The 26,555-nt window shown below is 54.4% G+C and overlaps 4 protein-coding genes and 3 pseudogenes across 4 annotated transcripts; 4 read left to right on the plus strand and 3 right to left on the minus strand.

The window, feature by feature from the left end:
* Window positions 1–2,468: 2,468 nt before the first annotated feature.
* SAPIO_CDS1069 (putative Aminopeptidase) lies at window positions 2,469–5,191 on the plus strand (the record flags this gene model as incomplete). Its single annotated transcript, XM_016784238.1, has 2 exons — window positions 2,469–4,507; window positions 4,570–5,191. The coding sequence occupies 2 exons, from the start codon at window positions 2,469–2,471 to the stop codon at window positions 5,189–5,191; spliced, it is 2,661 nt and encodes an 886-aa protein (XP_016645987.1).
* A 403-nt stretch (window positions 5,192–5,594) lies between these two features.
* Window positions 5,595–7,179, minus strand: SAPIO_CDS1070 (Phosphatidylinositol N-acetylglucosaminyltransferase gpi3 subunit; the record flags this gene model as incomplete). The annotated part of the gene is made up of 2 exons (XM_016784247.1): window positions 5,595–6,639; window positions 6,698–7,179. The coding sequence occupies 2 exons, from the start codon at window positions 7,177–7,179 to the stop codon at window positions 5,595–5,597; spliced, it is 1,527 nt and encodes a 508-aa protein (XP_016645988.1).
* A 1,108-nt stretch (window positions 7,180–8,287) lies between these two features.
* On the plus strand, window positions 8,288–11,347 carry SAPIO_CDS1071 (annotated as a pseudogene; the record flags this gene model as incomplete).
* A 1,021-nt stretch (window positions 11,348–12,368) lies between these two features.
* On the plus strand, window positions 12,369–13,743 carry SAPIO_CDS1072 (uncharacterized protein; the record flags this gene model as incomplete). The annotated part of the gene is made up of 4 exons (XM_016784266.1): window positions 12,369–12,390; window positions 12,468–12,588; window positions 12,711–12,799; window positions 12,866–13,743. The coding sequence occupies 4 exons, from the start codon at window positions 12,369–12,371 to the stop codon at window positions 13,741–13,743; spliced, it is 1,110 nt and encodes a 369-aa protein (XP_016645989.1).
* A 1,231-nt stretch (window positions 13,744–14,974) lies between these two features.
* On the minus strand, window positions 14,975–15,797 carry SAPIO_CDS1073 (uncharacterized protein; the record flags this gene model as incomplete). Its single annotated transcript, XM_016784275.1, has 3 exons — window positions 14,975–15,362; window positions 15,531–15,620; window positions 15,736–15,797. 3 exons carry the CDS (start codon window positions 15,795–15,797, stop codon window positions 14,975–14,977), a joined length of 540 nt encoding a protein of 179 aa, XP_016645990.1.
* A 3,603-nt stretch (window positions 15,798–19,400) lies between these two features.
* On the plus strand, window positions 19,401–22,535 carry SAPIO_CDS1074 (annotated as a pseudogene; the record flags this gene model as incomplete).
* A 421-nt stretch (window positions 22,536–22,956) lies between these two features.
* SAPIO_CDS1075 lies at window positions 22,957–25,635 on the minus strand (annotated as a pseudogene; the record flags this gene model as incomplete).
* Window positions 25,636–26,555: the final 920 nt, after the last annotated feature.

Consider the following 26,555-nt stretch of genomic DNA (forward strand, 5'->3'; position numbering starts at 1 on the left):
TCCTTTTTTTCTTTTCTGGGAGCGCTTGATGAAGGCGAAACGAGGCCGGCAAGCATGGGAATTATAGAATGGGCAAGAGCTCAGAAAGCATTGACGGGGATACAAAATTCCGAGTCATTTCTTCATGTTTTCCGCATCGAGCATATCTAATTGTCCTTACTCTTTCTCTTCTTTTCTTCTCTACGTCTACTTCTACCCCCTTGGGGAACTGGTTGTGTGTGTATGTGTTACGGCTTCTAGATATTATCGTTTCCCCTGCCTTTCCCTTCTTCTTCTTTCTACTTTTACGATTTCGATTCGTGAAGGTACATCGAGTTATGTGTGTATTTTATATATGCAAGGGAGGAAGCCCGAGAAGAAGATGGTGACGTTAAAGGGGATTGCATTGCATGGGCGGTACTTGATAGGAGATAAAAGAATTGGAATATTACTCGAGTTGAATTCGCGTTCTTCTCAAAACATCACTGACGCCCATGATCCATGATTCTGGGACTTTCTTGGAGATGTCGTCAAGAAAGTGGACGGTGTCTTCATCGTATGTACACCTGACGTCGGTCAAAGACAATTGGAGGGAAGCGTATTGAGGATCTATTGACACTGTATACTTCGTACACATTATTTTCTTTGCGTGTGACATGGTTGTGCACAGTGCAAAAACCAGACCTCACCCGAGGTGGATCGAAAAGAAGGAGACAAAAAAAAAAAAAAAAAAAAAAAAAAAAAAAAAGAGAAGTACAAGTCCATGCTTGCATGACCTGGATGACCAGTCTGCGCAAGCTTGCCACGGAAGAGACGTGAATTTTCCCCCTTTCCTAATCTGCCTCGCGACATATTCCACCATTGGCGACTACAAAAGGGCCAGGAATTAGTTCTACCTGCCCAAAGGAGATGGTCATTCGTTTTCGAGTCTAGTTTTCTCCTCTTTCCGGCAGTTTCCCTTTTTCCTCCGCCTGCCATCTTTGGCGGTATGGTCTAATATCTTAACCATTTAGCGAAGCAGACACCAGCCGAGTGGTCTTTTTGTTCTCGACGCCGGACGACGTATTAGGAACGGGGGGAGGGCTCTTCGAAAGAGCCAACCCAGCTCGACTGAAGCGAATTCCGCCATGAATCCATTCGGACAGCTGGGCTTGCGACCGTTTGCGGCAGCGCGCGGCGCGCTAGCGAATATCACGACAACGACGATTAGGCGACAGCTTCCACGAGCAGCGAGCGCGAGAGCGGTTTCCACGATATCTGCTGCAGCTTCCGACGCATCCTCGGTGCTACGACGGGCGACACCAGCGAGGCGTTCATCTTGGACCCGGGCTCCCGGAGGCCGGCGGCGCTGCTTGCATAGCTCTAGTGGTTCTGGGAAAAATGGATTCGGCTTTGCGGACTCCCGTAGGAGGGAGCTTGGCTCTGCTGCTTCTGCTGCTGCTGGGAGGAGCTTCAAGACGAGGGCTTTTTCTACGACGTGCGCTCGTTCGGCCTACAATTCCCATTCGTCAAGCTCAGCCACAGCTGTGAGGTATAGGTGGTCGTCGCTGTATAGGTAAGCTTCCACTCGGGACGGACCTGTCGGGTTCCTTTTCTTCCTTCTCTTCATGTTGTATTACCCAATTGCAGACATAACGCATCAGTCCGTCTCCCTCCATCGTCCTGGTGTCTCTATGTGGATTGATGTACTAAGTTTAAGTACAAACGTCCTGATGTGGCAGCTTGTTCACGAACCACGTGAGTACGTGGTAGCGACGCTGGCAACACTAGCGATACCGGGTACCTGTAAGCTTTGCAGCTGGTCGACATCAGTTGATGACGGCATCAATCGATCGATTGCTGCGCTACAACGGGAGATGTACCCCATCTTGTCCCCGTCCGGTCCCCGTCCTGCCTCTGTCCTGCCTCCATGCTCCCTCCATCTTTGGTTGGTGTTGGTACCTTTGCTCTGAGACCCAAGACCAGACAAGAGCGGCCCAGACCCAATCTCAATTGAAGCCCCTCATCTGCCCCCACCTGAACTGAACTTATTACTTCATTCATATTGATTGATACTTTCCTCGCCGTTTCTGTCGTCCGACCCGTTGCAAAGCGCACATCCCCAACCAAACAAACAAAAACCTGCCGACTTCTTCGTGTTGCTGTCTTCTTCCGCATTGCCAATTATCTCCCCTCCCATCTCATCCATCAATTCCATTGCTTGTCACAGCACAATTCCTTGCTCGAGACCCCTCCCCCTCTTCATCATCATATAGCTTCTTTTACCACCACCCACCACTATTGCTATCAGGAGCTGAGCTGAGCTGAGCTGAGCTAACCCCGCCATCTCTGCAAATCCCAGCCATCCCAGCTTCCAATCGTTCGCTCGCAACCCCGCCTTGCTTCTCTCTTCACCCCAGATCTACTGCTCTGCTGCCTCCCACCGTCACTGCTCTACCATTGGAACTTCGACCAAAGCTATCGAACTCGGATTACTGTCAACCACAATCATGGCTGATCGCGATATTCTCCCCGATAACCTCAAGCCCTCCCACTACGCCCTGTCCCTCCGAGACCTCGAGTTTCAGAACTGGACATACCAGGGAACCGTCGACATCACCGTCGAGATCACCAAGCCCACCAAGGAAGTCGTCCTCAATGCCCTGGAAATCAAGCTCTCGAGTGCCAAGGTCACTGATGATGCTGGCCAAGAGGTGTCGTCGACGAACTTCTCCTACGACGAGAGGGCTCAGCGTGCCACCATCGTCTTCGACCAGGAGCTCCCCACAACCTCTAAGGCGGTGTTGTCCATCGGCTTCGAGGGTATCATGAACAATGAGATGGCTGGTTTCTACCGAAGCAAGTACAAGCCCGCCGCTCCCGCCGCCGCCTCTGTTCCTCGAGACGACGACTGGCACTACATGTTCAGCACCCAGTTCGAGTCGTGCGATGCCCGCCGCGCCTTCCCCTGCTTCGACGAGCCCAACCTCAAGGCTACTTTCGACTTCGAGATTGAGATTCCCGAGGACCAGGTTGCTCTCAGCAACATGCCCGTCAAGGACATCAAGAAGACAAAGGATGGCTGGCAGGCGGTCTCCTTCGAGACGAGCCCCATCATGAGCACCTATCTTCTCGCCTGGGCATTTGGTGACTTTGAGTACGTCGAGGCTTACACCGACCGCCAGTACAATGGTAAGACCATCCCTGTCCGCGTCTACACGACTCGCGGTCTTAAGGAGCAGGGCAATTGGGCTCTCCAACACGCTCCCAAGATTATCGACTACTTCTCAGAGATTTTCGACATCGACTACCCCCTGCCCAAGTCTGACTTGCTTGCCGTCCACGAATTCACCCATGGCGCCATGGAGAACTGGGGTCTCGTGACCTACCGTACTACCCAGGTTCTCTTCGACGAGAAGAAGTCCGACGCGAGGTTCCGCAACTCCGTAGCCTACGTCGTCGCCCACGAGCTTGCCCACCAATGGTTCGGCAACCTTGTCACCATGGACTGGTGGGATGAGCTCTGGCTCAACGAGGGCTTCGCCACCTGGGTCGGTTGGCACGCCGTTGATCACCTCCACCCCGACTGGAAGGTCTGGGCCCAGTTCGTCAACGAGGGTATGGAGTCTGCCTTCAAGCTCGACAGCATTCGCGCCAGTCACGCCATCCACGTGCCCGTTCGTGATGCTCTCGACGTCAACCAGATTTTCGACAACATCAGCTACCTCAAGGGATGTGCTGCCATCCGCATGCTTGCCAACCACCTCGGCGTTGAGACCTTCCTCAAGGGTGTCTCCAACTACCTGAAGAAGCACGCTTACGGCAATGCCAAGACCTCCGCGCTCTGGCAGGCTCTCAGCGAGGCCTCTGGCCAGGATGTCAACGCTCTCATGGACCCCTGGATCTCCAAGATTGGTCACCCCGTATTGAGCGTCAAGGAACCCTCCCCTGGCGAGATTACTGTCCGCCAGTCTCGCTTCCTCGCAACCGGTGATGTCAAGCCGGAGGAAGATGAGACCATTTGGTGGGTCCCTCTCCTACTCGAGGGTAAGGCCGGCGCCCAGGGTGTCCAGCCCCTTGCTCTTACCACCAAGGAGGAGACCATTGGCGGTATCGACGATGACTTCTACAAGCTCAACTCTGGCGCTACCGGCTTCTACCGTGTCAGCTACCCTCCCGAGCGACTCGAGAAGCTGTCTAAGCAGCTCGACCGCCTGAGCATCGAGGACAAGATCGCTATCATCGGCTCTACTGCCGACCTGGCCTTCAGCGGATATGGAAGCACCCCCTCTCTCCTCTCCTTTGTTCAGGGCTTCGCCAAGGAGACAAACTACATGGTCTGGAGCCAGGTCCTTGACTCCATCGCGCGCGTCAAGGGTGTCTTTGGAGACGATGAGGCCATTCGCGCTGGATTGGAGAAGTTTACTGTTAAGCTCGTGAGCGGGGCCGTTGACGAGATTGGTTGGGAGTTTGCTGAGGGCGAGCCATATCTCACCTCTATGTTGAGGAAGCGGTTGATTGCCACTGCTGGCTTCAATGGACATCCTGGGTATGTATTCTCCCCGACCCCTCCCCTATGCCTAAGTATGGCTTGCTAACTCAGGACAACAGCGTCACTCTCGAGGCTCTCAAGCGTTTCAATGCCTGGTGCGACGACCGTGACTCGGATGTCATCCACCCTAGTCTCCGTCTCGCCGTTTACAACGTTGCCATCAAGAACAACCCCGCCAAGGCCGTCGAGGTCCTGAAGAACGAGTGGTTCAACACCAAGTCCATCGACGGCAAGACCATCTGCCTCAGCGCCCTCGGCGCCGTCAAGGACGAGTCCATCATCCGTGACAACCTCCTCCCCTTCCTCTTCAACGCCTCCCCTCCCGCCCCCGTCGAGAACTCCGTCCCGTCGGCCGACATGCACGTCCTCGGCATCGGCCTCGCCGGAAACCACATCGCCCGCGGCATCCAGTGGAAGTACCTCCAGGACAACTGGGCCGCCTGCGTCGCCAAGCTCGGTAACCCCATCGTCCTCGACCGCTTCGTCCAGGTTTCGCTGCCCGGCTTCACGAACGCGGGCGTCATCGAGGAGATTGATGCCTTCTTCGCCGATAAGGATACCAAGGCTTTCGATCGCACGTTGCAGACCGTCAAGGACAAGATTCGGGGACGGGCGGCGTATCGTGAGAGGGATATTGAGGCTTTGCGTGAGTGGCTTACGACGAATGGATACATGTCGTAAACGAGGGGGGATGTTGGAAATTAAAAATAAAACAAATGAACCTAGATTGGGATTTCTAGGCTTGTAATTTGAGTTGGGTTACACACGAAGAAGAGGGGAGAAAAGTCCTTCTAAAAAAAGAAAATAGCCTTCTAGAGATGGTTGTAGAGGAGAGCATACGTTGACTGAAGGAAATAAAAATATATTGTTTTACGCACCAACTCCGCCAGCGTCTTTCTGCAAAGCGATTCCGTCAAGAAGTGCTAGAAGTTATGTTTTGGGCTCGTTGGTTAAACTATCTAAGAGAAGACGGAAGAAGAAAAAGAGAACGCTATTATGATTAGGGTATCTAAATCTATTACTATATCCCACGCTTTTCCAAGTTCCTTCCTCTTAAAACTCCTACCCTTTCCGCCCAAGGCCCTTAAGGCGGCGACACATCCGACGTATGCTCCTCCGAATCCTCAGCAGAAGTCCTCCCCAACGCCGCCTGTCCCCCACCTCTCTTCCCCCCCGCCACCTCCTGCTCCTCCTCATGCCTATGACTCGGTGAAGGCGGCGCATCCTCAATAGAAATCTTCCTCGGCCAATCGGTCGCAATATCGATCGAGTCCCTCGGGAACCACCACTCGAGGAATACGAAGAGCAAGTAGTCGATCGTAACGACGAGGCAGAAGAGTTTGCCGGCCCAGATGCCGCAGCCGTAGTATCGCTTCAGGCGATCAATCATGGCGAAGCTGGGGATGCGGGAGCGGGTGTCCGGGCGGGAGGCGTCGGAGCCGTAGAATTCGGCTTCGGAGATCTCACCTGTTATTCCGTCGTAGACGCGTTCGGTGCGGGCGGCGACGTCGACCCAGGAGTAGTACGACTTGACCTGTTCGTGGAAGAGTTCGGTGCGGACCTCGCCGGCGCGCATGCGTAGTATAGCGCGGCCCGTGGCGGCGACGAGGTCGTCCTCCTCTGGGTTCGCGAAAACCGTCATGTGGTCGGGCAGCACCTCAGGAATGCCGCCAACGCGCGTCGACACGACGTACAGACCACAACTAGCCGCCTCGACCAAAGCGGTGCCAAAGGCCTCGGTCAAGGAGGGGTGCAGGTAGATGTGACCCCGCACGAGCACGTCGCGGACCTCCTCATGGCGAATGGCCCCGAGCATCTCGACGCGATCCTGTAGGACGTTCTGCTCGATCATTTGTTGGAGGTCGATGGCCTTGGGCCCGTCGCCGGCGATGATGAAGCGCGTGTTGGGGTGGTCTTCGAGGATGCGGGGGATGGCGGCGGTGAGGAGGTCGGTTCCCTTGTTGTAGTAGAGGCGGGAGATGACGATTATGGTGATGGTTTCGCTGGGGCGGAGGGGGGTTATTTTGGAGGAGGGCTTTTTGGGGCGGAAGCTGGCGGAGACGAGGGCGTTGGGGATTGCGGACACCATGAGGGGGTCGAGAGAGGCGCGGAGGACGGTGTTTTCTTTGCTGCAGGGAGAGAAGGTGTTAGAATCGGGTTGGAAGGTATAGATATACTAAGACATACCAAGTATGGCTGACGCAAATGACGTGGTCTACGTCGCTCAAGCTAAACTTCAGCAGCTTATTCGCAAGGATGCTCCCAATATCAGCGAAGCCAAAGAGTGAATGATCCGTATACACGGTCCGAAGGCCCATGGTTCGCCCATGAAGGATGGCCTCGTGGGCCAGGGCGCTAAGGGCCGCATGCCCGTGTACGATCTCGATACATTCGCGGATGAAGATGTTGCGGAGGATGGGAAACAGGGAGAAGACGGTGGGGAAGGCGGCGTTCCGGTAGATAACGGCGAAGGGAATGTAGTAGACCTTGAGGCCGTTGGTGAGGTAGCGGACGCCGTTGCGGTTGCCGTAGGCGTGGGTGATTACGACGACTTTGTGGCCGCGGTCGATGAGTTTTGTGGAGAGTTGGTAGATGTGGGATTCGACTCCCCCTGGTTGCGGGTAGAAGAAGTCGCTGACCATGGCGATGTTGTAGGAGCGGCGAGGCATCTTGGCGGTTGGGGGAGGTTCATGGGAGGGGCTGTGTTTGTGGAGGAGGTGTCGTCAACTGAAGCGCCTCCTGTAACATTTTCTGCGGTCTAAGGCGTGCGAGGTTTTTTGACTCTCTGGCGATATAAGTGACTAGCGATTGAACTAAAGCGACCCGGGCACGAGCTACGAGATGAGATGTGAAGAGGTGAGAGGAGAAACGAATAGGGGGTAGATGTTCATAAGTGCGCTCTAGAAACGAAACAAGGGAGAGGCTTGGGAGGGAGAAGAACCAATTAAGATGACTAGCCCAGCTACTCAGTTCATCGATAATCCATCATCATAAGCAGATCGTGAGTCCCAGACTGCCTGTGAAGGTGATGAAGTCTGGGCAGTGGGAGGCGATGATGTCGCAAATTCTTGGCATGTGGAAGGATCCAAAGCACAGCTGCCGTCGCCAACCGCTACCAAAACTGTCGGCCAGCTGGCCAGGACAGGTGTTGGCAGTGCTAGCTAACAGGAGACCCGAGTCCTCTGCTCTTCCACTAAGACCCCCTGAACCCACCCACTAAATCTGTCAAGAGTAGCTCCTTCTAGAAGCACCGCCATCTGGCGCCAAGCTCTGAACTTTAAACCAGCCTTTTTTGCACCAATCGAATGCGCCTTCCTCCAATCGACTCTGTGGCCAACCCCTCCAGGAGCCTTGCAGATCTTGTACTGTTACATAATGCTTATGCGAATTTTCTTTGTGAGAACAGGTACCCACATGTACCAAATATCCTCCAAACTCTCACGACTTTTTACTGCAATAGTGCTAGCTGTCCTCTTCAGAGCATCAATGAGGCCAGATTCCCACTCAAGCCAATTCCAACACCTCTTCTGATCTTTTGTTTCCCACAACACCCTCTGCTTTGTTTTTCTTTCTCCAATTCATTTCTCTCTCTTCACTACATCTCTGGCCCGCGGCCATTCCTACCCACCTTCCCAATTGATGCATCCATTTCCATAACCACGATCCACATCCTCCAGGTTCAAAGTTCACACTCTCTCTCCCGCAGGAGCTAGGAGCTAGGAGCTTTCTTGAATTTGTGTTTTCCATCCCCGACTCCTCCCACTCAGATACTTCGCCATGGCTCTTGCCAGCAAGTTATTATCGCCCCTCTCCCTCTTCCTCGCCGCCGCCTTCTTCCTCTCCACCAATGTCGCCGCCGTCCCACCAGTCCTCGGCGTTGACCTAGGCACCGAATACATCAAGGCCTGCCTTGTGAAGCCTGGCATCCCCCTCGAGATCGTCCTAACCAAGGAGGCGCGGAGGAAAGAAGCCTCTACCGTCGTATTCAAACCCGAGCGCGACGGCCTCAAGCCCGGAGCATATCCAGAGCGATTCTACGGTTCTGATGCGGTCGCCTTGGCCCCGCGATTCCCCGCCGATGTGTATCCCAACCTCAAGCACATTCTCGGCCTCCCTCTGGACCATTCCATCGTTCAGGATTACGCTGCCCGGTACCCCGGCCTGCAATTGGAGGAAGACAAGCTCAGGGGCACCGTAACTTTCAAGAGCAAGGCTTTCGGCGCCGACGAGGAGCCTTGGACGGTTGAAGAGCTGCTCGCCATGCAGCTCCAGAACATTCGAAGCAATGCCGAATTGGCTGCCGGCGACGGTTCCTCTGTCCGATCCATCGTCCTTACCGTCCCTCCCTATTTCACCACCGAGGAGAAGCGCGTCTTTGAGCTCGCCGCCGACCTCGCCGGGCTGAAGGTCATGAGCTTCATCAGCGATGGTATGGCTGTCGGTCTGCATTACGCCACTTCGAGGCAATTCCCCAATATCAACGAGGGCGAAAAGCCCGAATACCACCTCGTATTCGACATCGGTGCCGGCTCCGCTTCCGCCACTGTCATGAGGTTCCAAAGCCGAACCGTTAAGGACGTCGGCAAGTACAATAAGACGATTCAGGAGATTCATGTGTTGGGGAGTGGCTGGGACAGGTCCCTCGGAGGCGACGCTTTTAACTCGCTCCTCGTTGATGTCCTCGTCGACAAGTTCGTCCAGAGCCCGGCGGGCAAGAGTGCCTCCGCCACCGCAGAGCAGGTCAAGAAGAACGGTCGCACCGCGGCCAAGCTTTTCAAGGAAGCTGAGAAGGCCAGGCACATTCTTAGTGCCAACTCGAATACTCAGGGAAGCATCGAGAGCTTGTTTGAGGATATCGACTTTAAATACAGCATCACTCGCGAGGAATTCGAGACCCTAGCCGCGGCGCACGCCGAGAGCATTGCTTCCGTTGTCAAGGATGCCCTCACCCAAGCTAACCTCGAAGTCCCCGACCTCACCTCCACCATTCTCAACGGCGGCATTACCAGGACGCCGTTCGTGCAAAAGACTCTTGCCGACTTCCTCGGCTCCTCCGAGAAGATCCGGACCAGCGTCAACTCTGACGAAGCCTCCGTCCTCGGCGCCGGCTTCAAGGCCGCCGATCTCAGCCCTGGTTTTAGGGTCAAGGAAATCAAGATTTACGATACCACCAACTACCCTGCCGGTGTCAAGTACACAAATCCCAAGGAGAAGCTGCAACACCAGAAGTTGTGGAATCCTACCTCCCACCTCGGCAGCTCCGAAAAGCAGGTCACCATCCCTAATCACGATGACCTCTCCCTTACTTTTTACCAGCAAGTCGGTGACCTCGAGAAGGACACGAGCATCCTGACGACGAAGAACCTGACTGCTAGCGTTGCGGAGCTCAAGGAGAAGTACTTGTGCGATGATACCGACATCTACTTTAAGCTCGGTGTGAAGCTCGCCAGTGAGAACGGCGAGGTCGTGGTGTCCAGGGCAACGGTCGAGTGCGAAGGCGAGGTTGCTGAGAAAGACTCGATTATGGATGGAGTCAAGAACCTCTTTGGTTTTGGAAAGAAGGAGCAACAGCCTTTGGGCGACGATGCTGCTGCTGCTGCTGATTCCGAGGCCAAGCCGGCCGATGCCGACGCCAGCCCTGAAGCTGCCGGGTCGTCTGCCGCTACAGAGTCTGCCTCTTCGGAGGCTGCTGAGGCTACACCCGAAGCTGCTGATGCGGATGCCAACGCGAGCGCAACCCCTCAGGAGAAGAAGAAGCAGCTTGTTGTCATCCCTGTCGACTTTGTCCTTGAGAACGCCGGCATCCCTGCGCTACCCAAGGATCGCCTCAAGAAGGTCAAGGACAGGCTCAAGGCCTTTGACGCTTCCGATAAGGCAAGGGTACTTCGCTCGGAGGCCATGAATCAGCTCGAGGGCTACACCTACAAGGTTCGGGACTTCCTCGAGAACGACGACTTTGTCGCCGCTTCGACCGAGGAAGAGCGCACCAAGCTCCAGACCCTCGCCAGCGAAGTCAGCGACTGGCTTTACGAGGATGGCGCCGATGCCCCTCGGGATGAGCTTCAGAAGAAGCTCAAGTCGCTAAAGGGCATCGTTAACCCCATCCAGAAGAGGGTTGACGAAGCTGCGGCGCGTCCCAAGGCTCTTGAGACCCTCAAGGAAGTTCTTAGCCAGACCGACACCTTCATCGACACGGTCAAGCAGCAGATTAAGGAGTACGAGGACTGGCACTCGTCGTCCTCGGCCTCGGCGGCTTCTTCCGCTACCGAGGAGTCCTCTACTACCGTCACAGAGGCGCCATCCAGTGAGCCTGCGGGGGACTTTGATGGTCTTGAGGATGATGCTACGACGACGTCCGTCACCACGGCTCCTACTATGGAGGACATCCTTGAGGACCGCGGCCCCGTCCCGCCTCTCTATAAGCTTGAAGACATCCAAGTGGTAGAGAAGCTAGCCGAGGACATCAAGAAGTGGATTGCGGAGAAGGAGCCCAAGCAAGCTACGCTTCCTCCCACCGCTAACCCCGTCTTACTCGTCAAGGACATCAACAGCCGAAGGGAAAAGCTCGACAAGGCCGGCATGGAGCTCGCCATGAAGGGCGTCAAGAACTTCGAGTCCAAGAGCAAGAAGGCCTCTTCCTCGAAGAAGGCCAAGGCCGACAAGAAGACCAAGGCGGATAAGGACAAGGCGAAGGAGAAGCCGCAGGAGGGACCCACGGATGAGGAGATCCAGGAGATGTTGAGGAATATTAAGGAGGGACCCACGGATGAGGAGATCCAGGAGATGTTGAGGAAGATTAAGGAGGAGGAGGCTAGGGATACGCATGATGAGCTGTAATGGGTCTTGTAATGGATATGAGCATTTTCCTTTTTCTCTCTTTTTTTTTTTCCTTACTATATCTCTGATGCATTTGGTCCTATTTCCTTGTTCTCTGGTCCTTTTCTGTGTCTCGCTGAGATACGATATACTAGAGGCATTCATCGCCGGTGGGTGCGATGTGAATATCCCCTTGGGCCCGGAGTTCTTTGACAGTTCTGTTGATAAATGTTATTGCCGCTTATTTCTTTTTCCTTCGAATTGTTACAATAGGCATTCAACGGGGTTTACGTTGACTACGTGGAATAGAAATACCAACTTTCTCCTCTATTTCTTGGTACTTGTCATGCATTAATGGTCTTATTCTCCTCTCCCCTCAGTTGTGTATTTTCTGTGTGTGTGTGACTCGAGATGGATGGCAGTTTGCTTCAAGTTCTACGACGCTGTTGTCTTCGGCTGTTGTGTTTCGTCTTGCACACCAGGTAGGCTCAGACGGGCGGTTGTCTCTCTCGGGTATCTCCTAAGTTGGCATTACTGTGCTGTGCTTGTGGTCTAGATACACAAGTGTGGGAGAGAAGGAGGCAGGACGCTTGCGTGTAGGTATCCGGATCGGTGCAGGCGTGGACGAGACGGGTGCAAGGTTACATGCGGAAGATGCAAACATGGGAGTGGGAGAGAACTAGAAACGTTCGACGAAGCAAGTGTAGCAGGATATGAAAGATATAAGGACCAGATAGAAGGGACGGAGAACGGACTAACGCCCGAGGACCCTTCAAGGCTTCTCTTTATACCGTCTCAAGTCCCTGCTCTAACTCCCCTGAACGTTTTAAGTAGGATCGAATCTCTAGAAATCTCGAGGATGGTCTGTCTTCGCATGCTCATGGCAGCCTTGTTGACGGTGCCGACCTCCCTCTCCACCTTGGAGCAGAGAAGCATATCTCTCAGGGCAATACCGCCGGCTAGACCTAACGGTTTGGTCTCATACGTCCATGCACACCAGAAATGGGCTTCTCGATGCCTAGGGGATGGCAAGGCGTTCAACATGCGGATGAAGAAGCTAGCAGGTATGTGTTCCTTTTTCTTTCCACCCTAGGACGTGTCGGTTCCTCCGTATTCAAACTAAACCCTTTTCTTCATTCAGATTTGGGGGAAGAACTCAAGGCCGAGAGCCGGTTCGGCGATGCCTTCTTCACGATAGAGGTGGCGGTGGGAACTCCGGAACAGAAGCTGCCGATGATTCTTGATAGCGCTTCTGCTGACTTGTGCGTGATCCTTCCCTCCCCAGTCCGAAGCATAACTTGCGTGTAAATTCGAGATGCTGATGTGGTTTTGTTTCTCGGTGCAGCTGGGTGTATTGGACTGAGTCTGACTTTTCGGATCTCAGGCCAGGGGAAGAGAAACCTAAGGTTTATGATCCGAGCAAGTCGTCGACCTCTGATATAATTCCCGGCGCAGAATGGAGTGTCTACTACGGTACGATGTAACACCCCCGCCCTTCGAGGAAGAAAGGAGAAAAGACAACTGACCGTTCGACACAAGCCGACGGCAACCAAGCCAGCGGCTCCGTAGCCCTCGACACAATAACCCTCACCCCCTCCCTTCAACTCCCCAACTCCACCGTCCAAATCGCAAACACCACATCCTTCTACCTCGCCACCTCCACCATCACAGGCCTCATCGGCATGGCACGCGCCCTACCCTCTACCATCCGGGGGTGGAACGCGCGCACCGTCCGCGCCCAGATAGCTTCCGCCTTACCCCTCGACGAGCGCTTCCTCGGGATAGATCTCAAGGCGAACAGTTCCGAGGGGGCGTACATCTTTGGAGATGTAGATCCAAGGGCGTATGAAGGGAACATTACGTGGTTTGAGGGCGAGGATCCGGGGAGTTTCTGGACTGTTTTTGTTACGGGGGTAAAAGTCGGCGGCGGTAGCAATTTTACGAAGAATGGAGGAGGAGGAGGAGGAGATAGGACGAGTAAGCAACGATTCGACCCCTTCGCCGCCATCGTCGACACAGCTACATCCCTCATCTTCCTCCCCGGCGCCGTGGCAAGCGCATACTGGGTCGACGTCCCTGGCGCCCGCCTCGACGCCACCTTTGACTCATGGATCTTTCCTTGTTCGGGCACCGAGGAGCTGCCGGCTTTCACGGTGGAGATTGGCGATGGGGAGTTCGAGGCCCTCGTGCCCGGCAAGTACATGAACTATGGCGAGATTGATGAGGATGTCTTTAAGAGGGTTGGAAGTGGTGAGGAGCCAGGGTGGGATGAGGCGATGTGCTTAGGTGGGCTGCAGTCTTCCGGGGGCTTGGAAGTAGCAATTTTGGGGGATGTTTTTGTCAAGAGTTTGTTTGTGGTTTTGGGCCTGGAGGATGGGAAGATTGGGTTTGCGAGGAAGAAGTTGGACTTAAAGTGAGGCCAGGGAGCACTTCTGATCCATCATCTTCACTATGCTTCAAGAAGTCGAACCGAGGGCGGAGCTCTCCCACCAAGATTGACAACGAATTGAGCAGAATAATAGCAGCATCAGATCCCTTTTGGCGGTACCCTTTGTCTAATGTAAACGGTTCCATTAAATAAGATAAAATTCGTAGATGCCCACACCAATTAGCCCTTCGAGCAGGTAAACAGTGAAAAGAGAAAACGAAAATATAGGCTGGAAAGCAAGACAGAGAACCAAGACATGACTGTGGAAGACAACCCGTCAAGGATCCAATCCTGACCACGAGGGGCATGAGAGAAATTAAACCCTCAACATCTCCCCTCCCGCCTCTCCAACCTGTCTATCTGCAATGTTGAACAGGCCATAATCCACACTTCTAAAACAAGAAAACCCCTGTTTAGAGAGGGGGGAGAAGCTGCACAAAACGACGCCGAACAAAACTGCAAACATGAAAAAAGCCTCACTCATTCTATTAATCTTGACGTTGAGGAGTCCAAAACAAAATCAATGAACAAACCGCCTTCAATGATACACCACGCCTCACCACAATCCTACAGCAGGCCGTTCCCAGCTGCGAGCAAGTCCTTACTCTGTAGGGCTTTTGAAATAAACAGAATAGGGAGGGTATCTTCTTTGCCACGCAGCGGCCGCCGTTCATCGCCGTTCGTGTAAGTCAAAAAATCGTTCCATCGTGCCAAGGTCGCGCGCGTAATGCCCGCCCGTAAAAATTAAGTGCCGTCAGTTGCTTCGTGGAGTATGTAAAGGGCATGGACATGCGAAGGTGAGAATAGAAAGGCCCTCCGCGCCATGTAGTATTAAAAAAAAGAGACCGAGTCTATCGAATCAATTTGAAAGAAGCTTTGGAAATTCGAAAGTCCATGGTTCGATGAGTTGGGTGGATGGGTCGCAATCAGAGAGCTGATTTAGATGTGGTCCTCGTGGTCGCCATCTATCGCCGGAGCAGCAAAAATGACCAAAAGTCAGCATAGTTCTCATCCTGTTTCATCTTTTCCCCAAATATATGGTTTTAACGTGGATGTTCTTCATCTTCCCCTCCATTTCCACCTCTTTCTGCTGCTCATATGGGTATCGGGTATATAACGTTGCGAATGTCATCTCTCTCTCGTGTTGCTCTCTCTACACGCACCATTTCCATTCTGCTTCTTATACATGACGGTGCTTCTTATTCTTCTTTCTCATGGCTTTATCTTTGAGGAACATTGGGGCGGGCGTCTTCGTCATCATCGAGGTCATCCCGGTTCACGACTTCGTATTCACCTTCGCTGGCCACTGGAGTGGGTGGCATATCTCCGGCGCTCGGCGCAGGCCTAGCGTTCATGGAGCTTCCCGGGCGGGATCTGCTCTTTTGGAACTGCTCATCGACTTGCTTGGGTCGGTGTACGTTCTGTACTTGCTCGGACGAGCCGTTGGTGGCTTCCACAGGAGCGGAATTGGGATCGTAGTTGGGGTCGTAGTTTGGAAGAACTGGGCGGGATAGCCTCGCCTTGGAACGGCGGAGGCGGTCTTCCATTTCACGGATACGCTGTTCCAGGGCCTCGAGCTCATTCGTCTGGATGGAGACAGTTTTCTTACTGATAAGTGGGGAGGGAGATGTGTGTTAGCTGTCAGCGACCAAACCAAAGCCCCAGTTGCGGGCCGGCAGACTGTGCCTTTCCGCTCCTGAGGGGGAAACACGGGTAAAAAAGAGTCTGGAAAGAAAAAGGGGGGGAGTGGGTGAGAGGAAAATGATTCCAACGTACTGCTTGTCGACCCGTTCGTCGAGGTCGGCTACGCTGTTCTCAATCTTGAAAATGTCCATCAGCTCCGCAGAGAAAGAGCGGGCAATGGTGCTACACAATCCGAGTCAGTTAAGGCGTTCCGGCGTGCGGTGCTGCGCTCTGGGCTGTATGTCGGCACATTGGAAAGCGAAGAAAGAACGAAGTGATACGCAAGGATTGGACTCACGATTGAGGGCGGCGGCCATTAGGCTTCCAGTCGCGATCGAGTTCCTCATCGGTCAAAGTCATTTTGGCTTGAGAAGGGGGCCGGTAGGACGTCTAAAATGTGCTGCTGAGATGGCCGGTGACGATACAGATTAAGGTCGAGCTTCACCAGAGCAAGTTCGTTGTACAAGGAATTGGCGAGAAAAAGGGGGGGAAGAAATAAATCGCAACTTGCAGAATATAATCTGGGAAAGAAAGAAAATGGCAAGGGCAGAGAGTTATTAGGACCAATTTCGAGGATGGTGGATCTGGGGTGTCCGAAATAGATGTGAGGTTGACGGGTCAGGGGGTGGGATTGGCAGCGGAAATGGGAATGGAGAGACTTGAAGTTGAGGGGTTCAGTTCAAGTTCCAGTTCCAGAGGAGTGCATTACCGTCGTGGATCGAGGTTGATACAATCGAGGTAATGGCCGACGCTGGGTCGCAGACTCACAGCCGAACCGGGTATTATTACTCGTCGAGTCTGGTATTGTTACCGCTTGGCCTAGCCAGCCTGAAGCCTCAGTGAAGCCTGAACGTTGCCTGGATCGTGCCCTGTAACTCTGCGAGGGAAAGGGGAAAAGGGGATCGGCAGTCTTGAGGCAGGGGTCCGGAGCGATGAAATGGGAATGGGGATGGGAATGGGATATGGGGAAATGGGGAGACGAGGAAGGGCCGTGTTATAACTTCAATCCAAGTACATCCAAGTACGCTCCTGCCACAAGTACATGAAGAAAGGACAAAGTAGTGTACGAAGATACTTTTCGAGACGAGACTGGCAAGGCTCGTTTTGTGTGACAGACGAAATCGGAAGTCGAGGTGTCTTCAGTGTTCCTTCCCAATGAGAGAGGAAAGGAGGTTCTCTGTATCCTCTCTTTCGGGTCCCATACGCTTGTACATTTGGAGTATGACATGGGGTACAATCATCTGTACACGACGAGATGAATGCTGACCTGGCAGGATGACCTCAATGCCCCGAAGTGGTCGAGGATGATTCGAGGGAATAGATGATGCATTGTATTACTCCTGCTTCGCCTTGGTAAACTGCGCGAGCATTAGGGGAATGGAGCCTTGCCATAAGAGTGATTTCATGCACCGAATCCATCTTAGTCCTGCCTAATCTTGGGCTACAAAGTAAACTATGTGAAATATGACCACATTTCGCAATCAACAGAAACATACTACGTACAAGCGGTGTACTTTGGTAAGATGCTGCTTCGTACATTGAACAGGAGAGGAGAGACGAAGTATCAATGTATACTCGGGTCCATTGTAGTCTCCACAAAATATAATGAAGCACGCAGGGAGCTTTGTCTTGGCCCGTCAAGATAACATTGCCTCTAATGCAATCCCAGTCAACGCCATCTCCATACTCGTGGGACTACGTCAGGGGCCAGTCGTCCAAAATGGATTAGGGGTCGTTTCTGCTTTGGGAAGACCCTCGACCAATTTAGCGGCCACCGCCTACTGATAGCTCTTCTCATTCTGTCTCCTTCGTCCTTCGTCCTGGACTGATGATGATGTCTCTTGATCATCTGCCGAGAAACAGACTTTCTGTTGTCTCACTCTGTGAACTTACAGGGCTTCCGAGCATCTTGGGAATAGAACCATTGCATCATTGTCGTAGGGCAGCCTTTCCTTCTTGAGATTGTGAACGCTGACCGCAACTGCCAAATGACTGATTTGGCAAACTTGACCCTGTTTTCTGCTCTTGGCGTAATGACGAAGTCACAAGTCACTGGGGGTGGAAATTGAGACTTGACAGTCCAGCCAATGGTAGTATTGTGTCTCACCAATTTGGTCTGGCTTCGAGACTACGAATTTATACTGAAATTATAATTATTTCCCACACAGCAGTCGCCGCACTTCGACGTTCAACACCAGAACGAGAAACCACGGTGATTTCTTGTGACATAATGCATATCCAAGTCCTCTATTCATATTGCGTCAAGGCTGGCAGCGGCTGCAATTTTGGGCTGCATTGCCCGAGAGTGGAGGAGCTCCTGTCGGGACGATTTTTATGCACCTCCTTCCGAGACCGTCATGCAGGGTGGAACTAGGAAGGTTGCCGCCAAGAGCAAATCGCAATTTGCGGCAACTCATTTGCGGGACATCCTTCGTTACTTCTCCAGACATGTACGAAGTCCTTCGTGGTTTCCCTTTTCGATGCTCTGCAAGATCGCGTATACTTGCCTCCACTCACTGTACTTCGTGCATCCTATCCTCCTCCAAAGCAAGTACGGAGTACGAAGGGTGGAGAACGTCAAGCGGCCAAGTATTTCATAGGTCCACGACCGATGGTCACGCCCAACACCCACGGGAACCCCAACCAGGCATATCCGAGACTCTGTCACATTCAAGTGCATGTCCGCCAACCTGTCAAGTGCTCGAACTGCTCGATCGAGCTAGCCACCTGTAATCCGATGCACGTCGGGTTTGGGCTTGTGCCATCGCCATGTGTCAGCCTTGTAAATCCTCAGCTGAGCCGTCATGCCGACGGCTAATCTAGACACTACAGAAACATTCCACAGGCGATCAAGCCAGGTGGATGTGGCTCAAGTTTTGTCAACCGGGAAGCTAAAGATGGCAATAACCCAAAGAAAACAACCTATATCGCCGTCCATGATGTGAGTTCTATCTTCCAACTTTATCCGGAAGCTATGACATGGGAACTCGATCTAGGCCGTCGTGTTCTTCGCCGCTATAGTCTTCTTCTAGTCTAAACCATCACGGATTACCTGCAGGCGAGCATCATCACCAGAACAACACGCCATGTTTGGATGAGCTATGATGCCTGGAGACACAGTCCGGTTGCCCACTTCCGTTGTCAACTTGGACGAACAAGGTTTCTGTGTCACTACACACCCCTCTCTGTCTTTGTGACCCGGTTTTGTTTATAGATTACGATAAACTAGGCTTCGTGAAAACATTGATCCAGGCCCCTATTGACACCCCGCTCTCATAGGGACGAGGTAAAAGTCTCCAGGTAATTACCCTAATGACCGTATCTCCTCGTTGTGCAACTGGAGCATAGTTGCCTGTTCTGTCAGGCTGGGCTCTCAAGGGGCTTTCAGGGTGCCAGCTGATGACATCCGACTTAATGCAGGTCCACCAGCTGTCGGGAGGGCATCGGGTTCGGATTCTTTGATATCACGTGATATCGACTGGGTTCAGCTCTGGCGGTTTGCGAAGCTTGACAGATTGATTGATTTTGACTCCTCCATCTTCATCCATGCACCCGAAGCCACCATCGCCGACACTGCACAAACTCCCATCAACACCCACGCGCTTATCAAATCTGAGATCAACCACCATACCTCCCACCTCCGTCTCACGTGATCATCAGCGAAATTCTTTCATGATTCATCCCATCGCGAAAACCCAAAGACGTTGACATCGAATAACACACCCCGAGAATTAATACGACAGACGGTAGTCGCAATTGCTATATCGACATCGCGGCGCGCATACTTTTCGCAGCATCGCTTTATCCCAGCAGCCTCGCCTTTGGCGCCCCCCCCCCCCCCCCCCCCCCCCCCCCCCCCCCCTTCCCGCCGCATCACCGAGCTGTTTCTCGAAGCCTTTTGCACGTGAAGAAACCGCGTCTGTTGCTCGACATCTCGATTCCGATCGCCCGCCCGAGCTCTTGATGACCAATGCGGTCACATCTCGTCCGCGTCCACCACCGCACTCGCGATTGATCTCGAACAACCAAACCCTGGCGCCGATTCACTTAATCCAGAGACGTGCCGATCCCCTGGGTCAAGGCCGTGGCGGAGCCTACCAGGGTATGCATCCGCTCTCCGAGTACACAACCTTCGAAGTAGTCTTCTTCTTCCGCCTCGCCGACAAGCACAACCAAAATATCGACCTAGTCTCTGCCATTCTCAGGAGCCATCCCCTGGTCACCCAGGAGAAAGGCTACAATGCGGACCGTCTTACTCCCCCTTCCCTCGTCAACCTGGTGAGGCAGCTGTTGGAGGAGGACCACCGGATCCAGGTCGAAGCCAATGGCGATAGAGTCCCCTCGAACACTGCGAACCTCATCAAATTCAACGAGCCTCCACCTTCCGACGATAAATTAATCCAAGATGCCCTCGAACGTATCTGGGCGCGGTTCTGGAAGCGTCTATCCGACGACCTCATCAAGTTCGTACACGAATGCGACGAGAAGGGTAACAACCTGCTCAAGCAGATTGAAGAGCTTAAGGCGCTCGAGGCTGGAGCGAACCTGATGAGGCCCGGCGTTGGCGCGCCAGGTAGGAATGGCGCCCCGACCGCAGCACAGCAGATTCAGGCTAGGACCACCGCCTCGCCCCTCGCCCCACCTGTTCCCGAGATGATAAAGAAGGGCCCGAGTCCCGTCCCGGTTCCTTTGCCTTCAACCTTGACGCCGAAGAGGGAGGCTGTGCCAGCCGGTCGGACACCACAACAACCGCACCATCCACACCCGTTGCGGCCCCTCCAACCAATGTCTGTGCCTGCCAAAACAAACGAACCTGTACGGTCTAATGGCGCCCCTCAGGTATTGCAGGCCCCGGCTGGCGTCTCGCAGCCTCTCTCTCCGTTACCCCAACCCGGTCGTCCGGCTTCTCCGGCCACGTTGACGCCTAGGCCCGTCGTGCGAGCAACAACCGACGCCGCAGGGAAGCCCAAGCTCCCACCAAGTGTGCCTGGCCAAACACCAGGTCCTCCACCTCTCAAGTGGGAGGCTCCCTATCAAGGGCCCCAACAGCCCGCCTTACAACAACAATCACCACAACAACGACCTCTACAGCCGAGTACCGCGAGACCGGCCCCCCCGCCTCCAGCGATTCAACCACCACAGCCGCAACCACCAGCGAAATGGCCTCCAACAGCCGTTCCTTTGCCGCCCCAGCCTGGTACTGCCGTACCAGTCCCGGCTGCTCAATTCCCAACTCCGTCTACCCCTACTCCTACCGCTACCTCTCACGCTGTACTAGCACCTCCTCAGCCGGCAGCGCAACTTCCTCGGGCCCAGGTTCCAGCGACCGCGAAGCCTATACCAGCCGTCTCGGCTGCGCAAGTTTCGCAACCTCGGTCACAACATGTAGCCCCAGCCGCCGCCACACCTGTGAGCCAACAGCCATCACACCCCGCCGCCGCAGCCGCCGTCGCTGCTGCTGCTGCTATGCGTGCCGCCAAGCAGACGCCCACGCCCATACCTCGACCCCAACTTCAACCTCAACCCCCACAGCAACCTCCTGTTCTCACAAAGACGCCAGTATCGGTGGTGCCAAAGTTTCCCCCGACCTCTGTGCCTCTTTCCCCCAAACTGCCGCAGACTCCGACGCCGGCGCCCCCCTCGGTGCCCAGCCAACATGCTCCTCCCCCTCCCCCGCAGCCAAAGCTCGAAACTCCCCAACCTGCGCTGGTCACCCCGCGCCCTCCTCCCCAGGTCGCAGACAACTCGGCCCTTCGCAACACTGCTATCGCAACCTTGCAGAAGAGGCTCAGTGGCATCCGCGCCTCATCGTTCTCCGCGCCTCAGTCTCCTAAAACCCCACAGGCCACCACTCCCACCGTCCTCAAAACCGGCCACTCAACTAAGTGGGTGATATCTTCGACGCCATCGACGCCCGGACCGACGGAGCCCGACATAACCGAAGTGCAGAGCCCGGCCTACGAGCAGCTGACGAGCCCTGTTCAGAAGCCTGCCACGCTCAGGCCTTCCACTCCACAGCCGTCCGCCTCGACACAGAAGCACTCGCCGAGACTGAGCTCACAGAGGCTGGACACCACTGTTTCCAAGCCCCCACGTGGACGATCGAGCAGGGCCGCAGCGCAAATCGCTCGCGGAGGACCCGCATCCTCGGTGGCCACTCGACGGAGCCAATCCGTCGCGTCGCAGGTGGATGAGCTGTCCATGGATCACAGCGATCTTACCGAGAAGGTGAAAGATGAAGTCACGACACCCAGGATGGTGGCAAGCTCGGTAGCTGCAGAGGAGACGGGCGATACGACGGCGGATGAGAGTGTAACCAGCCGGCGAGCCGCTAGAGCAGGCAGCCTCGCTCGCATGTCGCAGAAGCGCAAGCGGCGCGATAGCGACGTTGCGCCCGCGGCGCCACCCACACATGTTCAATGGACGCGCGGCTTCCAAAAGGTCAGCGCATCGGCGCTAGATCAGATAGGTAGCCATCGCCACGCCAACATGTTTGCTAACCCCATCCGGGAGCGCGACGCGCCCAACTACAGCGGCATCGTGCTGCAGCCGCAGGACATCATGTCCATCAAGAAGGCCATCACGCACGGGAACCGCGTGGCCAGCCAGACGGCCGCCAACCTACCGGGCGGCGACCCCGGCACGCCTGTCGTGCTGCTGCCTATCAGCGAGGATCTCGTCCCGCCCAAGGGTATCATCAACAGCGCGCAGCTGGAGCGGGAGCTCGTGCACATGTTCTGCAACGCCGTCATGTATAACCCGGATCCCGACAGGGGTCCCGGCCCCAAGTTCATGAAACGCGGGCACGGACAGGGCGGCGACGATAGCCTTGGGTATCAGATGGATGAGTTTGGTGTCGTGAGGAATACGCGTGACATGTTCGTCGAGGTGGAGAAGCTCCTGACCGACCTGCGGAACGCGGAAAGTCAGAGGGGCGTGCCTCCCGCTTCGGCGGTGTCGCTGACTCCTCGAGCGGCGAGTACAGCTGGTGCTAGCGGTGCAGCAGGAGGTGACGACACGGCTGATGATATGGATGAGTTGGCGCAGGACGACGGGACCTCGACCGCGAGTAGAAGGAAACGCGTAATAAAGGCATAGGTGCCTTGGCGGACTGTCAGGAGCCGCGGACGAGGTCTCCCGTCTGCGGCAAGCGCTAGCACAAGCACGAGTGCGACGCCGACTCGAGGGAACGCTACGAATACTTCTCGACGTGGGACAGCAGTCGGGGGTAGTAGGGGGCGAGGAAGAGGAACGTCTACTGCGAGGCGAGCTGGAGGTCGGCGGGGAGGACGTTAATGGAAGGGTATTACGAAGAGTATTACTCTTTACTTCTGGGAGAAGGCAGACAGCGGGATTGTATCATTATGTTGAGGTAGCTTGTTTTCTCATCTTTATTTCTCTTTCGGAAAGAAAAAAAGCGAGAGATAATATGAAAAGTTGAATTCAACTCAAAAGACCCGTCTATTTGACCATCTCATATCTATATCCCCTTTCCCCCCTAAACAAGCCTGTAATACTACTACCTCTTCTTCCCCTTACTAGCCTCCCTCGCCAACTCCGCCAAAGCCCTCTCATAATCCCCAATCCTCTCCTCACCAACCTCCCCATCCCTCACCCCCTGCTCCTCACCAAGCCTAACCCTCTCCACACCCTCCCTCCTCGCAATCCTCCGCCCCCTAACAACCTCACCCCAGAACCACCCACCCTCCTTCCCATCCGGCACCAAAGTCCACGCCCAACCTTTTCGTCCAGCCCTAGCCGTGCGCCCCACGCGGTGCACGTACGCCTCGACGCTAGGCGGCAAGTCGTAGTTGACGACATGGTCGAGGTTGGGGAGGTCGATGCCGCGGGCGACGAGGTCGGAGGCGACGAGGAGGCGGATGCGGGAGGTTGTGAAGTGGGAGATTGTGCGGCGGCGGGTGTGGGGCGGGGTTGCGGAGGTGAGGGTGCCGAGGATGGGGGAAAGGGAGGGGTTGAGGAGGGTTAGGAGGCGGGAGAGGCGGAGGGCGGATTCGTTAGATTTGGTGAAGATGAGGGCTGTTGAGGGGAAGATGGAGGGATTCTTGGGCGTCGTGTCTTCGGCGTCTGATTCTTCGGAGGACGAGGTCGAGGAAGTATGTTCTTCGGTTTCGGTAGCGGTGGCGGTGCGCATGTGTGAACTCATGAGGAGTTCGTGCAAGAAGAGCGGCTTGAGGTTCTCGTCCCTGACGCGAATAGTAGCTTCGTGAAGCGTATCAGGTAAGACGAGTTCTTCAGCTGCCTGCATCTTACCGCCGGTGCCGCCGAGGACGACGAGTTGCGGCCGCTTAAGATCGAGCTCGCCCATAGCAGCTAAACTGCCCTTGCTCGTAAGGGTAGCACTCAAGAAGACTTTTCTAACACCACTAAGATGCGAGTTGGGAAAGTCCCGCGCTCCGATGATGCTGGTGCTGGGGTCTGTCTTGAGGGCATTCATGACGATGGGTATCCAGTTTTGATAGTTTTGTTCCAAGAGCTTGTCGCCTTCGTCGATGATGAGCCAGCGTACGTAGTCGAGAGAGAAACCCTGCGTTTGTTGGATGTGGTCGACGAGGCGGCCGGGCGTACAAATGAGGATGTCGACAGTAGAGTTGAATTTCACGATGTGATCTGGCAACGTTCCTCTTAGGACTTTTTGACGATGTTGTTGAGAGGCGTCATCGTCCTCTGTTAGAAGCGCATCGCTGTTGCCTTCGCCCTCGGCCGTTTTGTAAGCTTCCGGGTCATACCGCTCCTCCCTCTCAATAAGAGCATTCTGCTCGGCCTTGATAGCCTGACTACCATACGCGATACCAACTCGCACACGCTTCCGTCCCTGACCATCAAAAGCACTCGCACAAATGTCAAACGCTTCCTTCGCCTGCTTAACCAGCTCTCTCGTGGGCAGCACAACCACAGCACGTAATCGCGTAACCACTCCCTGGCTAAGGTCCTGAACAATGGGGATCGCATACGCCAGGGTCTTTCCCGATCCGGTGGCGGCGGAGACGAGGACATCGCCCTGGAGACGCTTCGCCGTCGGTAGCAGAAGGGGGATGGCTGCGGTCTGGACCGCAAACGCATCCTTGTAGCCCTTGGACTCCAGCGAACGAGCTACTTTCTCGGGAATGCCGAGGTCTGTGAACGGGACCCGCGTGCCTTCTTCGACGCGGATTGGTTCGGAGATCCAGGAGGGGAGTGCGTCGAAAGTCGGCTGGGCGGAGGTGTCGAACTCCACTGGCTCGGGTTGCGGAAGTGGCTGCAGCCCGTGCATCTCAACCGGTTCGACACCTTTTTCTTCGAGGTCGTCGGCTGGCTTGCTCGTCACGAGCGCTTCGGGCGGTAGGAACTGGATATTCCTCATAGCCTTTTCTTTCCGGTCCAGGACTGCTTGGTGGTGTTTGGCTACGGCTTCGTGGCCCTCTGCTGCCTCTCCGGACTCCGTCATCGCCTCTTTTCGCTTCTTTTTCTCTTTCTTTTCCTTCTTCGCTTTGGATTCCTCGGATTCTAGGGCGAGAACTTGCTTAGCCTCGGCGGGAGGGGCAGTCATCTCGACGTCTTCATCCTTCGAAGCTGGACCCGGTGGTTCCTCGCCCTCTGATTTGCGCCGTCTCCTCTCCTCTTTCTCCTCCTTGCGCTTCCTCTTCTCTTCCTTTCTTCGCCTTCGTTCCTCCTTTTCCTTCTCCTTCTCCACCTCTTCTAGCGATTTATCCTCCTCCTCCTCTCCCGCAGGCGCACTAGCATCGAGCATTCTCACATCGCCGTCCGCCTCATCCTCCGTCTCGGCATCTTTCTTCTTCGACTTCTTTTCCCTCTTTTCTTTCTTCGCTTTCTTCTTCGGGTCGGGTTCGACCTCTACCTCCTCAACAACAGGATCCCCCCTCTTTTCTACCGTATTTTCTTCGTCCCGTATTTCTTTCTTGCCATCACCCTTGTCACCATCCCTCTCCTCCCACTTCCTCTTCCTCCGTCCATCTCCATTCACCCCCGCCGCCGAGTCCTTCTTCACCTTCGGAACATATCGCGCGTACGAAAACGAATCACTCGGCACAGGCGGCGGCGGCGCAGCTACTCCTCCGGTCCTGGATCCATCTTCATGCGTCGTAGCCCCGTTCTGCAATTCGTCTAGACCATCGTCTCTGACATCTGCCGCCTGAGGCGTCGGTTTCGCTCTCGGCGGCGGGATGTACCGAGCATACATTTGCGGAATTGTTAGGGAATAAATTGGGTGATAGTGTACCCACACATAAAATGGAGCGATATTTCCTCCCCTTTTTTTCCCCCTTCGCGCTTTCCTTTTCCTTGTGCTGCGAAATGAATGGTTTTAGAGGTTGAAAGATTGGGGGAAGCTGCTTCCCACTGTTTTCACGGGAACTTTTTTTTTCGGCTTATCTTATCAGAGTTTCTGCCGCTGTTGACCGCCTTCTTAATTTACTGAAATTCTCCACCTCCGATGTCTCTCGGGACGTGCTCCGGAACGAACGCCGGGTCTCCGGGTTTCAACCCATCTGGGCCAAGCCTCCTTTTAGGAAACGGGTAATAGATAATTCCCACTCGAAAAGTGGCCATCTATCGGGTGCATCTAATGACTGGTCTCAGAATTCAACATGACCCAACGAGAACTGCTCAAGGCCTCGCTACACCAGCTGCTCGTCCAATATCACCTTCTCATGCACCTTCAGCATGACCTCTTCACCGGCCAAGTGGTCATATTCCAGTGAATTTCCATGTTTTTGCCGATGGGAGAGCTTTAAAAGAGTAGAGTTTCATGACGATGAAAAGCGACTGCAGTTCTGTTTGGAACGAAACGCAACTTCTTGCAACTGCCCTAGCTGTTGTATACCAAATTTCTTCCTGGTTCCCCGAACGACCCAAGAATGGAACGATATTCCTCACCGATGCATTGTGATTTCATTTATTGATGTCTGCTCAAACTGCAGTACCAGCTAAACAAAAAGAGGGAGATGCGTTTTCAAACTAGTTATCCAACCCAAACACTAACAGGCTCCAAATCCCCAAGGAAACAAGAAACGAAATGAAATACTCCTTTTCCCAAACGCCATTTCTTCCACCCTCTCTATGTCCTGGGAAAAAGAATAGCCAAAAAAGACCAAGAATGCA

Source organism: Scedosporium apiospermum, assembly GCF_000732125.1.
Source record: "Scedosporium apiospermum strain IHEM 14462 chromosome Unknown SEQ_SAPIO_0044, whole genome shotgun sequence".
NCBI lineage: Eukaryota > Fungi > Ascomycota > Sordariomycetes > Microascales > Microascaceae > Scedosporium > Scedosporium apiospermum.